Raw genomic sequence first — 15,002 nt, forward strand, 5'->3', positions numbered from 1 at the left:
AACCATGTGTGTGACTGACCATACGGGTACCTGATGACACGCCAGTATCGTAAACAAACACATGATAATACTCCCTTGGGATCATCCCCAACGAATACTGGTGCTGGAAGCCCATGTGTTTTCTATGTGGTTTTCGTGAAAGTTTGTGTGTATTTCGTTATTTAGTGTGTGATAAAAACGGGGTCTCATAACCCGGCAACGCCATAGTGCCAACCGGCGACATTGCCGGACGGCCAGGCATGGCGGTCACGGGGGCCATACCGCCGAGGGATGGTGAAGGCAGTGGACTGATTCATTGGGACTTTGTGTTCATGGGCGCCTCCAAGACAGGCGACAAGTACCTGCTGGTAGTTAAGTGTTGCGCCAGCAAGATGATTTGGTTCTACCGGCTCCCGAGGCCACGGCGACGTTCGTCAAGGACTGCCTCCTGCAGTGGTTTGCCGTGTTCGGCGTGTGATACGAGTGAGTCTCCGACCAGCGGACCCATTTCAAGTGGAGGGCCTCGCCAAGAGGACGCCAGATGCACTGGCACAATGTAGGCACCGACGCACAAAAAATTCGACGTCGCCCTTCATACCGGTCCACTGGCAGAACGGCTCCAGGCTGGCCAACGTGGCCTTGGCCGTGCGGTGGCCGGCCAAACTTGCATGGGCACACACGCACAGCCACAGCTGTAACTCGGCAGCGGCGACGGGCACCCAGATCATATCGTCGACGAGACGTAGAGGCCACGCCTGGCCAGACGCCAGCACCACCAGGTGGACGGCGTCCAGGCTCTTGGTCATTCTCGACAAGACGTCGTCAGGGGCGACCACCTGGGCTTCGGCGATGGACACAAATGTTGGCCAAACAAACGTTTCGTCCCGCAACGGCGAGATCAGCAGTGGCTGCTGGCACAGATGCTGGGGAGGGTAGATCCCCAGCGCAACAGTAGGTCAGCTCAGACGTTGACTTTGCTAGGGATATCATGGATGACATAACTGCAGCCCATCAGCTGCAGGGCCCACCGTTCCAACTTTTGGGCCGTGTACTTGGGTACAGATGCCACAACAGATGTTGGGCTAAAAATATATTTCAGGTTGCGATGATCGGTATACAAATTGAAACCGGCGACGGGATGGAGGAGGTAGTCTGCACGGACCAACGTCTCAACAATTCTATACGCCTCCTTTTCCACAATTGCCCACCGACCAGCTGCACCGGTAAAGGTCAGGAACATGAGCGGCTGGTGGTTCTGGGCGTCAATCGGCCGGTGCAACTGGTCGGGTGGCACTTGCGTGATCTCAGACCCCAGTGGCCTTCCGACGTGTCAGCAAACACACAAAGTCGCTACTGTGGGTCCGGGTGACACAGCACGTTCCCAAGGACAGCCTTGGTCTTGGCCAAACAATCGTCGTACACGACCGACCAGCCGACGTAACGGCCTGGTTGGTCCTCTTACCGCCACCAGCGGCAAACACCCGCTCCAGCATCTCGGTCAACGGCTGCACCAGCACGTTGTACCCGGGGATGCTCATGCGCATCCAGTTGATGGCGCACACATACTGCTGCAGGTCAGCACCAGTCACGGGGGACGGCAGCTGTTGGAGCGCCTCAACGCGGGCGGGGTCATGCTTGACCCCAGTCCCACTGATGATGCGCCCGCACCACCTGGCCTCGGTCACGTAGAAACTGCACTTTTTCGGGTGCAGCTTCAGACCCTTGTCAGCGCACACAGCCAACACGTCCGCCAGCACACCCAACAATCCCTCGCGGGTACGATGGTACCCCAAGAGGTCGTCCAACCAGGCCAACAGGCCTTTGTACAACTTCTCGGAGAACATATCCTGCACCGTCGACTGGCAGTACGACACGATGTCGCTGCCACCTTTCATTTCGCGGGTGGAGGAATAGACGCCGGTGTCGGTCAAAAAGGAGAACATCTCCAGGCAGCCGGGGTCGAGGGCGAACTGCCAGTACCCCTTGAAGAAATCAAGGAGGAAAAAACACACAGCGCCACTCAAATGATCCACCACCACCTCCAACATGAGCATCGACCAGGCGATCTGCTCAGTCTGGCTGTTGATTGGTCGCAGATCCACCGTCATTCGGAATTCATCCTTGGTGTGGGACTTATGTACGATCAGGGGGTCGAGGCCCACCGGCTGGCGGGGTTCCGGTAGACAAAACCGGCTGCCTCCAACTCCTTCACAAGTTGCTGCATGCTGCATGAATTCTCGTTGTGGCAGGGAATACCGACGGGCCTTGCATCTTATCGGCCGCGCCCCATGGGCCAAGTGCACCTTCAACGGCGTCATCTTGACCGGTGGGTCGCGGCCCAGACTCAAACGGAATACGTCGACGTACTTGTCGAAGAGCGCTGCCAAGTTGGCGGCAAACTCACTTCGTTACCTTCGCCGCGCGTATCGCATTCTTGTCTAGGACTTCTTTATGCATAATTTGCAGGCTAGCACGCAGCTTGTCCAAGTTTTTGGGGATGTCCTTGACCGTCCAGTTGCTCTCTCGGAATTCCTTGTTCACGCCCACCACGACGACATCCAGGGGAGTCGCCAGGTTTAAAGCCGTGAACAGCTCCATCGACGACTTGCTCGCCAGTGATGCGGCCGGTGTTTGATTGAGGTTGGATTGGACCACCGGCAATAGGTAGTCCCATTCTTGTTCGGCTAGCTGGTACTCTCGCAGCATGACCCGCATCACTTGGACGATGTCGTGGTTCATCCGCTCGACCGTTCCATTGCGCCAGGGGCAGTAGGCCAAGGTGAGGTCGTGATGGACCTTGAACTTGTAGGCTAACGCCTTCATGGCCACGTTTCTTAAATTTTTTAAATGGGTTCCTTGGTCGCTGACCCAGACTCGTGGCATTCCGAACTGTTTCGTTCAGTCCACCAGGGCCTCCACACATACTTAGCTCGTGGGGCCATCGCATGCAATGAGCTCACAGTAGTGGGTAAGGTCGTCTTTGAGTACCAGCACGTACTTAGCGCCGCTGAACGCTCCGTCCATGTAGAGGTAGTCGAAGTGGATTCCTTCGTTGCGCTCTTTCGCGTGCCACCTCGGAACTTACGGTCGATGGACCACCCTTCCCCCTTTTACCTGAGGGCACAACAAGCAGCCACGGAGGAATTCACTGGCCCTGTCGGCCAAGTGGTCGACATAGAACAGGCGGCGGATAGTAGACACCAGCGCTGCATGTCTACAGTACCCTGCGCTGCTGCAGTGGGCAACGACCATGATCCGCTGGATCAGGTCATTCACCGCACTCGGAATCCATAGCCGCTCGTCCACTTACCACAGTCCGTCCACCACGGTAGCTCGCTTTGGTTTGTCTTTGCCATGCTGGTCTGTGCGTGACGGATGTCCACCACACATGGCCACACAAAGTTCTTGTCCAGCGATCGCAGTTTCGGTTGTGCCGGTGGGGGAACTTTGCGTGTTTTGACTTTCTTTTTGACTAGCCATGGCCCTCACGTATTTTGACCCACTTGGTCGCTAGACTTGGCGTCGGCTGACCCCAACGGCTCATCATATCCGCCCAAAGGTTGTAGATGCATAATGATAGCCGCCCGCCAATAATGGCAGCCCATCGCATGAGTTAGTCGCGTGTGTGCGCCTTCCATTCTTCGCCCGGGGCAAAGACATGGATGAGGTTCTTGTGGTCATAGTACATCTTAACCACGTCACGCCTACTGGGCGCCCGCAAACATCCCCGACTGACATAGAGCAGTTCGTGACGTTGTTCTTTGACTGGGCTGTCATCATCGAATGCCACCACTTGAGTTACCACAATCGACCATCCATGTTCACCAGCATCCGTAAATAAACACATCGTGGCGTCACCACGCGGGTGAGACAGTTCCACCGATGATCGTAGCTTGGACTTCACGGCATCAAATGCTAGCTTCTCGCCGTCGGCCAGTTCCAACTGAACACCAGACGCGATCCGCTTCTTCTTGCCCACGCCTTCGAGGGCCTTCGTCAGACACTGCTGCAGTGGGTCGACGGTCTGTGCGTAAACTGTCATCGAGTCCCGCAGCCAGTTCACGACGTACACAAACTGCTGCAATTCTCCCGCATTCGTAGGGTAGGGGATCGTACACAGATGTTCTATGCGTTCAGGGTCTTGCTTGACGCCATCACCACTGATGATGCGTCCACACCACTTGACTTGATCCGTGAACAGCTTAGTCTTGGCTGGACTCAGTTTGAACCCGTACTGGGCCACTCAATCGAAGAACGACTCGAGGGCATCCACGTACTCTTCCACTGTGCCGGCGTACACAAAGATGTCGTCGGTCCCGATCAGCATGTTCTTGTAGAGCAGGTCTTCATGTTCTTGTAGTGCAGGTCTTTGTAGCACTCCTCGTTCGTTGATTGCACATAGACGGCACTGTCTACATGGCCTTGCATCACTCGATCCGGGGTGCACACACATCCGTTCAGCATGAACGACAACATGTCCCAGCTGTCTGGGTGCAGTGGGAACTGCCAAAAGCACTTGGGCAGGTCAAACACGCCCGTCGCTTTCTTGCCTCGTAGGTTCTGGAGGATGGCAGCCAGGAATGGCATCGTCCCTGCCTTCGGTTCGGTTAGCGAGTTGACAACTCAGTGATCGTTGGTTAGCCGATAGTTCTTGAGCACGTCATCGTCGCTCCATTTGTCGGCCGACTTCAATGACTTGCGCCCATCTGGCTTGAGAACCAGGTTCACCGGGCTACACCGCAAACTTTGCTGATTGCTCTTCATCACGCCTGCATCGAGTAGTTCTTGTGCAAACAACCTGAGGAACCTCTCCTCCAGATGGTTGTGCTTCCTTCCTTTGCATCGGTAAGGAACACACCCATCCTTCGGGGTTACCTTCAACGGCTTCACCTTCGCCGGTGAGTCTGACCCGTCGAACTTGATTCGCCAGATGTCATGCTTGCTGAGCACATCCCACAAGTACTTTACATGTTCCATTGGAAATCCGTTATCGTCCGCGCCGTCGATCATGCCTTGCAGGGCTTCCTCGACTTCATTCTTGGCTACAGGTAGCACCGCCTTCATGGTCGCGGCTCTGACGGCCGATCGTTGGGGTGATTCCACGCAATAGCCACAAACTTCTTCCTGGTCATCGCTGTCCTCATCCCATTGTAGGCGCCCCACCTGTTCCAGCAGGTGGTCAATGTCGATACCAATAGTCTTGAGGGTGTCATCCGAAACGAGGAATTCATCTCCATCGTTGACCACGTAGCAGCGGCGCTTGCCTGGCACCTTGACTGGTCCAGCGGCCGTCTGCATTGTTAGCGTAAGGTCCACATAGTAGCTCACTTCGAACGGCATATTGTTGCATGCTGTTCCCACAAATGGCGCAGCCAACTTTACATCTTGAAGTTGTGGCTGTAACCCATGAAGTTCATCCGCCATGGCTTGTGGCATAATGTTTTGGTCTGCGCCGGTATCCGGGCAGTATGGAACTTCCAGCACACTATTCAGTCGCACCCAACGTCCACATGGTGGGTGGTGGGAGCTCTTCATTCGTTTGGCTTGCATATTCGCTTTGCGTTCCCGCGCCTTGAGCTGCTTGACGGCGTTCTTGCCCTTCTTCCAGCTTGAATCGCCGATATCCCCGTCTTTTGTATTGGGACACTCCCGGGCCATGTGTCCTGGCTGCTGGCAGACAAAGCACAGCATGCCGCGGTCATCCCGGCCAGGTGCAAATCGAGGGGGTGCTTCATCAGGTGCAAATCGAGGAGGTGCTTCATCACGCACAGCTTGGAGATGGCGGTCGTCGTGTCTTGTGCGCGAATTCGCTTGCGGTCCGTACTTTGTGGCTGGTGGGTCCCCGTTCGCTTTTGCGTCGATGGGGACCACACCGCCGCACTTCGTTCCGGCTTGATGTATCCACCTGGTGGACGAGGGTAATTTCCTCGTAATTCCTGCTGATCTCGAACAGCTTGGTTGGCTTCCTTCGCATGTTTCGTAATGCGGCACCCTTGGTCGTCTTCTTCATGGCCACGCTTCGAACCGTAGCTGTTCCTTTGCTGATTGACCATGTCCGCATCATGCGTTCGGTCAAGCGTAGGATATCCGCAAAGGCCACCAGATCGTTCGCCGGCACGGTCTTCATTTGCTCTTCCACTCTGTCGCGTAGGTAGCTGGGTGTGACACGCGCTGCTACCACCTTCACGAACGTTCTCAGCATGGTGGAGTCCTTAAGTTGTTGACGTAAGCCGTTCTCGTCGATGACATCATGAATCCGCTCCATAAACGACACCAGGCGACTAGTCACGTCTCCATGGGGGTCGACACTCAGCGCAGTATGTTGGCATATCTGACTTGGTGGGTGTCCACTTGGTTGCCCAACGATTTCTATAATGCGGTCGCGGTAGTCATCCTCACTGAGTTGTTTCACAGGCACTCACCAAACATAGGTGCATGTAGCCTTCAGGAGGCTGCCGTCAGTGGAAGGAATCCACCCCACAGCACTCCGCCGCCACTCGCCACCAATGCGTTGTGCATTCACCCGTAGCTTGTCCTCATATGTCTCCCGCTTCTTTACCCAACTCACCAGGAAAGTTCTGTCCATACAGGTGATCCGGGGGGTTGAACATCTGTCACGACCAATGAAGGTCCGCTGGAGTTGAAATTGGGTCCCCATCCTCCGCTGCTTGGCGTCGATGGTCCACTGGACAGAGGTCCCCATCCCGAGCTGCTAGGTAGGGTGGTGTCCAACATCCGTCGATCATGGGCCGCTTGCGCCACTTTGGCATCGTCGACACGCTTCTCCTTTGGGGGACGATTGGCTTTGTTGATCCGCCGCCGTTATGCTTGCTTACGTTGTTCTTCTTGGTATTCCTTTTCTTCTTCCTCGATGTCAGGAGTACTATCCGGTCGATTTCGCCGTTGCGCACGTAGCTTAGCTCGAGCTTCCGCCTTTTAGTCCGGTCGTTTCTCGGCATCGGTCTTCTTTGACGGCGAGTAGTCTTCATCAACATAGGCGCCTTCGATTGGGGGTCGTGGTAGTTGTTTCCAGTTCGGTCCCATAGTTTGACCACCATATCGCCGCCGCGATATCGTCCCAGGGCATGGACGCCGCTCGCGCACTACCTATGGCTTTGTTCGCCTTGGCCAGCTCTTCCATCGTCTTCCGGACTTCTTCGCTTTTGGACTCTTCCACAGCCGGCAGCACTTCAGTGGTCCTTCCAACTACCAGGACTAACGGTGGCTCCGTCACTGGTACTTCCTCCTCAGTTTCACTGCACGCAGCTGCTGGCGCCGTTGCCGCGGCCTTCGGCTTCTGGGCGCGATCTTGCGAGTTCTTCGCCATTGCTCTTAGTTCCGTAGGTCACTGGAACTAAAGTATACTTTGTGTTGTTTCCCACACCAGTGCCAACACAAACAACCAAATGGGGGAGTGCCGACTCCCTGCAAACCGCACACTTGATTAACTGAGTGAGACTCCGGCAGTTGGTTGGGACAGGATTCTGCTTTCTACGTCTTAGTAATACTACTAGTAATACTATGCCTTTTCGTGTCGGTTCGCCAAGGGTCGGCACCCGGTGGCCTCGGTTGAGGACCACCTGTGTCATGGCGGGACTTGGATTAAGTCGCCCACCACAACACGTTGACACGAAACAAGCCTTTGAAGAAGGATGTGTACCGGTTTGTGCGCTGGTTGCGGATATGCGATCGGACACAAACGTGTTGTGGGTTACGATGACGAGTTGAAGTCGCCTCCGAGACCGAACATACTGAAGCCGCCCGGGTCAAAGTCTCGGAACCCGAAGCCCCTGACACCTGTTCCGAACGCACCGGCTATCGGTACAACGAACAACGGTTCTCTGAAGTGTAAGTCAACCAGCCATCGGGTCCGGAAATGTCCCGGGATCACCCCCGACGAGGTCAAGCAACTGCTCAGAGCACACGGAAGTACGTTCAGACGTGGTCGGAGCGGCGAGAAAGGAGCCTCGGGAGCACCTGGTGGCCGCGTGGTGACGGTGAAGACGGATGTCCCGGACGCGAAACGACCTGAGCTCCCGGCTGTTGTGGACGGTGTCATTCCCGTGCAGGCAGCACTCCTGGACCAAGGAGCTGATTTGTCGGTGGCCTCCGGAGGCCTGGTTTCTGCGCTGTTGGCTGCAGGAGCATCCCCGGAGATTACGGTCATGGGTCCGATGGAACTCCGACTGTACGGGGCGGACAGCCAGGTGATTATTGTGACAAAACAAGTTCACCTGGGTAGCCTGGAATTCAAGACCGCGTGTGGGCCGCGAAGGCTCCGGGTCTGGGTCGATGAGACCGTAGCACCCGTTGAGCTGATGCTGGGCCTGCCTGGGATGCAGAAGCTGGGCTACAATGAGCAGACGTTGCTGGAGAATATACATCGGTAGCAAGCCATATGGGATTTCGGGGGTCAGCCGATCACGACTCCAGGAGTCGCGATGCATCGTACCCTGCGGATGGGAGAGTTGACAGACGGTATCAACGACGACGAAGGGATGGCGTGTGCAACGCCAGAACTGGGAAATGCGACTGACGACGATGGTCCGGTGCGTATTGTTGTGGAAACCAAAATGGCTGAGGTGGCTACCGCGGTCATGCCAACAGCAGCTGTCGAGCAGCTCCGGGACCTGTTGATGAAGTTCCGGGACGTGTTCCGGCTGAAGTTCGGGAGAGACCCGCTGGTGAAAGTAGACCCATTTAAGGTGCGTCTCAAGGAAGGGTTGTACCAGTGAAGTCGGGACTGCGGCGCTACCCTCCCACCCATGTGGCGTTCCTGGAAAAGCATGTCCGGGAGCTGGAAGAAGCGGGTCTGGTGTACCAGAACACTGATCGGCTCCGAGGATTGCCCCGAAGAAGTATCCGGGAGCCTCAGGACGACTCGAGACCAATCAATGGGTGTACCGAGCCGATGTTCTGGCCCATGCCTTATCTGGAGGTGGTCATGGTTGTCTTGAAGGTCTCGAATGTCTACTACAAACAGGACTGGATGAAGGGCTATTGGCAGCTGTCCTTACACCCGGACCACCAGAAGTATTACAGGCCGCGACGGAATTTAAGGGACACTTGGTATTTCGAATTTCCAGCATATCAGAAAATGATTGGCTGAAGTACTTCGAAGTTTGATGGATTTTGTGGCCAATCAATGAGCGACACAGCACTTAGCACAATTTCAAAACACTCAAGTATTTTATATTGATTGGGTTGATTTAGCGGGGTTGAAGATAAGCGTTTGACGCGATAGCGCAGTGGTAAAACACGTTGTGTGTCTTGAGTGAGCCCAGGGCTCGAGTCCCGGGGGTGTCGAACTTTTTCTAGAAAATTAGGTATTATCCATACTTCCTTCCAAAAGTAATTATATATATTGAGGAATAGCCTTAGTAAAACTGCGACGAATTTCATCCAGCGTAATACGCGCCCATGCCTTTATGGCACGATGAATCATAACTAGGTGCTTATGTTGCGCAGGCACGGACATAAGGTCTACGTCTACATCACTATCAGTGCCTTCAATATAATTCTACCTCCAGCCACAAGTTCCCCAGCTGGAGCTTGAAAGAAGCCATAACCCCAACGTCATGGAGTTGAACAGCGCTTGTCGCATTCGGTGGGATGGGAGCAACAACACAAACACATTACTTGCGTGCAATCCGTTGCCCTTGCTTGCACACGTGAGGGTCGAAATTGTCCAAGAGCAGTACGGTCGGTTCACGGACTTAATGCTTCAACACCTTGCGCAAATAGAACGCCCAGACTGGCTCATCCATCCACGCGCTTTCTTGAACAGAGTAGTAATGTCTAATGGGGAACGTGTCGAACTCGTTTTGTTCAATGAAACCACCAGGTGATCCACGCAAGACAAACAGTATCGGTAGCTTGTCGCCATTCGCGCGCACCGAGGGCACACCATCATTCGATACGAATGCTTCTCCCCCCTGGATATCTTGGACGACCCTCCGCGAACTGCCAAAATTGAATGTGGTGGCATGTCATATTGCATACCAGTCTCATCGACGTTGATGATGACGTCCAGACTGAACCCATCGAAAGTCTTGTGAACCTCCTGTGCAAAGGTCGAGCGGCTTGGCTTTGTTTTGCCTTGGCGGTCTTCTGGCGGGAAAAGCCATGACGAGCGCAGAAGCGTTGAAGCAGCTTGAGATGCGACTTATAGCCACACGTCGTGACAGCGAGGTATTCGTCGAGCCAGTCCTTGTGGTTACGCTTGAGTTAGTTGACGAGATGCGTGCATGTCACGGCTCGCTCCGTATCGCGGAGTTTGACAATGAATTCCTTAAGGGTATCGCTGTAAGGAAGCTCCCTGGGCCACCCAGGGCCGTCGAGGTGGAATCGCTTCTTTTTGCCTTCAAAGTTGACGAAGGATTGAGCCTGCCTCTTCCAGCGCGATAGGTTTCTCTTGGGTATGCAAGTATTGGCCTCCAGGTCTCGTGTTGATGCATCCTGCATCTTCCCGAGCATCTCACGTTTGGTCGCGTGAGAGTACCGTCATCGAGGATTCTTCTGTGGACTTATCTTGTTGCGAGGTACTCCTCGCATTGTGAAATGAGTGGACATGTGCCGTCAAATGTGCAAAGCGGGTGCATTTAAAATGTTTTCCCGCGCAGAGATACTTTTGTCCAATCGCTATGATTTATTCATAAATTTGAATTTGTTTGGAAAATATTTCGTGAGTAACAAGAAATCTTCGGTGTCCCTTAAATTCCGTCGCCGCCTGTACTCCTTCACGACTCCCGTAGGGGTGGTGACCTCGACCCGGATCCTGATGGGCCAGACCGATGCGGTGGTCTATTGCCAAGGAGTGGTCGATGAGTTGTTCGGGGGCCTTCTGATACACGGACTGCTGGTATGGTTGGATGATATGTTGGGGGTATGCCCAGACCTCGGACGAGTTGTTGCACCTGCTGCGTCAAGTGCTTGAGATCGGCAAAGCAACAGACTGAAGTTACACGCCGGGAAGTAACTTTTATACACTACCCGGACCATATGGCGTGGGAAAGAGATTTCAGCGGACGGCGTGGTGCATGTCCCGAAAAGGATCCAGTGCTTGTGCGCCATGAACTGGATGAGGGGGAACATCGCGCAGTACACGGAGCTGGTAGCCCCATTGACGAAGTTGTTGGATATTGCTGTCAAGGCGGCCGACTCCCGGAAGAAGACGGCGTTGACGCGTGTTGCGCAGAGCTCGGTCGGGTGGTCCGGGGACCACCTGGAGTGTTTCGACCGGATGAAGGGGGCGTTGAAACGTATGGTTTTGTTGACGAACCCGGACCCGGACAAGATGGTATGTTTGTATACCGACGCGAGCGAGTGGTTCTGGGGAGCTGTTGCGACACAGATACCGGTCCAGGACCTGGTCTTACCGGCGAGCGACTAGCGTGGAGAAAGAGGTATTTGCAGTTGTCGAATCATGTAAGTGCTTGGAGTACCTCCTGATCCGCCGGGTAGGGTTTCGACTGTTTACGGACCACCGGAACCCGGGTCGAACTCGAACATGGCCAAGTACCAGGCCCACAAGCTCCAGCGTTAGGCGCTGACGATGACGACGTTCCCGTGCGTAGTGGAGTGTGTGGCCGGAGAGGAGAACCTGTGAGCGGATCTCCTGGGCCGTTGAGGAAGGCCTCCCGGACAGAAGCTTTCCGGTGGAGTCCCGGAGTGCCTGGATGTCCAGGCGGGCCCTGGTGTCCCCGTTACGAACCGAGAAATTTGTGTGGCCGACAGCGAATGTGATCACGGAAATGCAGCGTGGCCATCCGACATGTGCAAAATACGCCTCCTGGAGCGCCGAGAAGTGTTTTCGGACGGCAGCTGGAAAGATCTGGGTCCCGGGATATACATCGGATATCCAAGTGCGTATATGTGTGGTGGCCTATTCTGGCGTGGCGGGACACCGGAGAGTGAAAGCAACAACGGCATCTGTTGCGGAGATGTTTGATTGGCCTTCCCTGACGAGCGACGTGAAGAATTTTCTCACTGCCTGCCTGCATTGTATGGTGGTCGACGGTGAGTCGGTATCCCGTCCCTGGGGTGAAATGCTGCATGCAACGAAGCCAAATGAGTTCATTCATTTCGACTAGCTATCACTCCCGGAGGCCTGAAATACGTCCTGGTCATCAAGGATGACATGTGAGTGTTCGTATTATGCCAGTACGACAGCGTCTGCAGCAGATACGGCCGCGGCGTTGATGGAATGGTTTGGCCTGTCCGGGGTGATCAGGGCATGGGTACCCGACTCCGGGTCTCATTTTAGAACGAACTGGTCAGTACCGTGGGTCATATGTTAGGTGTTCATCACCATTTTGTCACACCACACTGCCCTTGGGCCAACGGGACAGTTGAGGTGGTGAATTGGATCTTCGTCCGGGCCCTGATGACCCTGTGCAGCGAGATGCGCTTGCAACCCGGAGACTGGCCGGGGGTGTTACCCCTGGTACAGTCTGCCCTAAACCAGCAACTGGCCAGCCGTTTGGACGGCGCCAACGACGGCGTTTACTGGCCTGCCTGCTACACCCCTCCTGGCCTGCCTGCTACACCCCTCCTGGCCTGCCTGCTACACCCCTCCTGACCGGTCTGGTCCACCCGGATGAGCTCCGGGAGGTAACTGGATTAAGTCCTGGATGATACGCCACGTGGTTGAGCTTGCAGATGCCCTCGGAGTTATGCGCAAGAACGTGGCAGAAACGACCACAACAAAGTACACTAAGGCCCAGTACTGTCGGGATGGTCAAGTTTGGTAAAGCTGGCAAAATTTGTCGGGTGATTTTGTTTTGGTAACCCGGGCTAACGCTGCGTTGTGAAGGTGGTCTTCGACTACCTGATGGAAGTCTAGCAGCTGGTACCTCCGGGAGCGACGTCCCTGCATCATGCGTACCGGCTCTGCCTGTACTGTGAAGGCGGAGGTGAAGTCAATGAAGATTTGAAGGCCCAAATTGCGTTCGGCGATGAAGGTTTTTACGTGGAAGCCCTCCAGGACCTGCGTCTGCGAGACGGGGTCTGGGAAGCCCTGATCACGTCCTGGGAACCGACCCAATTGATCTACGAAGACGTTCCAGTGCTATTCCGTCTCTGGACAAAGGCCCGGAGCAACGAAGATGGCGTGAGCGAAATGATTGACGATCTCACGGGTGATGTGGCCACCCGTTGTAGGGAGGGAAGTGTTATCGGCCGAACCTCTGTTTGACTCCCTGTGCCTGAGTGTGGGTAGCCGAAGATTAGTCCGGAACAGGACGACATTGGAGGAGTGTGAAATAAGACCTGGCCCCGGAGGGGCATATGTCCCGAGGTGATGGTACACTGTACCGATGCAAGACTTGTAGAGAGTATTGAAGTGAACCGAGGGAACTGACTGATTGACTGGATAATGAAGTTCCTTTTGGATTTGTCATCGAGGTCACCGTTGTGATGGTAGCCGTCGGTTGTGAAACCGGCGCAAGACAACACATGCTCACGGGAGCTTAAAGTTGAGGGGTCGTACTCCTGGCATCTTCCTTCTCCTTCGAACTTCGTTCTGCGATCTTCGGAGACAATCTTGCATATCTTCTTTGCTACAATAATCTGATAACTGACCAGAAAATAGTGGTGATATAAAACGTTCCATGTTTTGTTTCGTATTATAGAGAATTCGTTGTGTTTACTGCTAATCACCTCTGTCTGGTGCTTCGCGAGAAGCAGAAAGAAGTTTGATTTGTTGCACGAGTTCACCTATACGAGCTCCTGGCAGAAGCTCCATGGGGTGTTCAGTCGACATAATGAGTCTCATCCGTGCTTTGGATCGGGATATCGTTGTTTTGAAGGAACTAGACCATGGCGCGAGCTTTGACATGTTTGACGGGCATGATCTCCGACGCATTTTGCCTCCGACCGACCAATAAAAGGTTGAAGTCACAGCTAGTGGCCCAAGTGCTTGCTGCGTTAACCTGCAAGGTAACCACTTTGGACCGTTCAATCGATCACCTGGCTTAGATTAGTGAATGCTGGCAGTAATTTGGAGGGAGAAAAAGCCTGTTGAAAAAAGTCGTGAGAGTGGTTAGGGTGACTTTTTCAGTTATGGTAATCATCGGAATATGGGCAGGGAAATCACGAAATACCTTAAACTTATCGACGGCCTTAAGACCAACCACCGATGGCATGAAGCGGCCGCGAATCAGGATGTATTGGTATTGCTGCGAGTAGCTAGCTACATGGGCTAAACCTTAAACGATTGCTCGAGCCTCATGACCCGGAGCAGTCGATTGAATTGTACTCCCGTAGAAACTTTGGCGGCTTGTGGCGTAGGCTGAGTGTGTCAGTCTACGCCCCAAGCCGCCAAACTTCCACGTATATCGTGCATAAGTCGTGTTTCGTGGTGCTTCTGTACGACATCTTCTACAATCGAGATATACAGACTGCATGTACTACCTAGATATAGAATGAACCTTGCTTGTGGTACCAACGGATGGCTGAATGCTTAAGGGGATCGATCACTTACATACCTGTGTTCAGTGAGCAGTGTGTAAGAGGTGGTAAATTGAATAATGACAACATTGAAATATGTGGTTGGCCACAAAATATACTTCAAGTAATATTTATTCAATCAAAACGCAGTATTTCTGGAAGATGATTGAACAGGAGCATATTGCCTCATATTGCGTGAATGATGTACTTCGAAGCACTAAAGTAACTAGCCTTGCTTTGCAATTATCTTATTCACAACTAATAGAATGATAACGAGAGGAGCTCATACAGTATAGTAGAGGATTTGCCCGTCGTTGTTGTTTCGTGTCAACGACGGGCAAATCCATTTGAAACGTGTGGTTGGCCATAAAAATAATATTTATCCAATCAAAACGCAATATTTCTGGAAGATGATGATGAATTGAACAGGAGCATGTTGCCTCGTATTGCCTCACTGATGTACTATCTAGCCTTGCTTTGCAGGTACTTTATTCACAACTAACACAGTGATAACGAGAGGAGCATCCTCGCATGGCGCAAGCTAAGTTAGAGTGAGTCCATGAGCCCTATCATTT

The 15,002-nt window shown here is 53.8% G+C and overlaps 2 protein-coding genes across 2 annotated transcripts; one reads left to right on the top strand and one right to left on the bottom strand.

Annotated features, from left to right (window-relative positions):
- Nucleotides 1–4,602: 4,602 nt before the first annotated feature.
- Nucleotides 4,603–6,181, bottom strand: H257_13207 (hypothetical protein; the record flags this gene model as incomplete). The annotated part of the gene is made up of 2 exons (XM_009840674.1): nt 4,603–5,859; nt 5,885–6,181. 2 exons carry the CDS (start codon nt 6,179–6,181, stop codon nt 4,603–4,605), a joined length of 1,554 nt encoding a protein of 517 aa, XP_009838976.1.
- A 4,869-nt stretch (nt 6,182–11,050) lies between these two features.
- On the top strand, nt 11,051–13,209 carry H257_13208 (hypothetical protein; the record flags this gene model as incomplete). The annotated part of the gene is made up of 7 exons (XM_009840675.1): nt 11,051–11,278; nt 11,443–11,547; nt 11,610–11,847; nt 12,151–12,218; nt 12,379–12,591; nt 12,824–13,136; nt 13,199–13,209. The coding sequence occupies 7 exons, from the start codon at nt 11,051–11,053 to the stop codon at nt 13,207–13,209; spliced, it is 1,176 nt and encodes a 391-aa protein (XP_009838977.1).
- Between the last annotated feature and the right edge of the window lie 1,793 nt (nt 13,210–15,002).

The sequence above is a fragment of the Aphanomyces astaci genome (assembly GCF_000520075.1).
Source record: "Aphanomyces astaci strain APO3 unplaced genomic scaffold supercont1.46, whole genome shotgun sequence".
Classification (NCBI taxonomy): Eukaryota; Oomycota; class Saprolegniomycetes; order Saprolegniales; family Verrucalvaceae; genus Aphanomyces; species Aphanomyces astaci.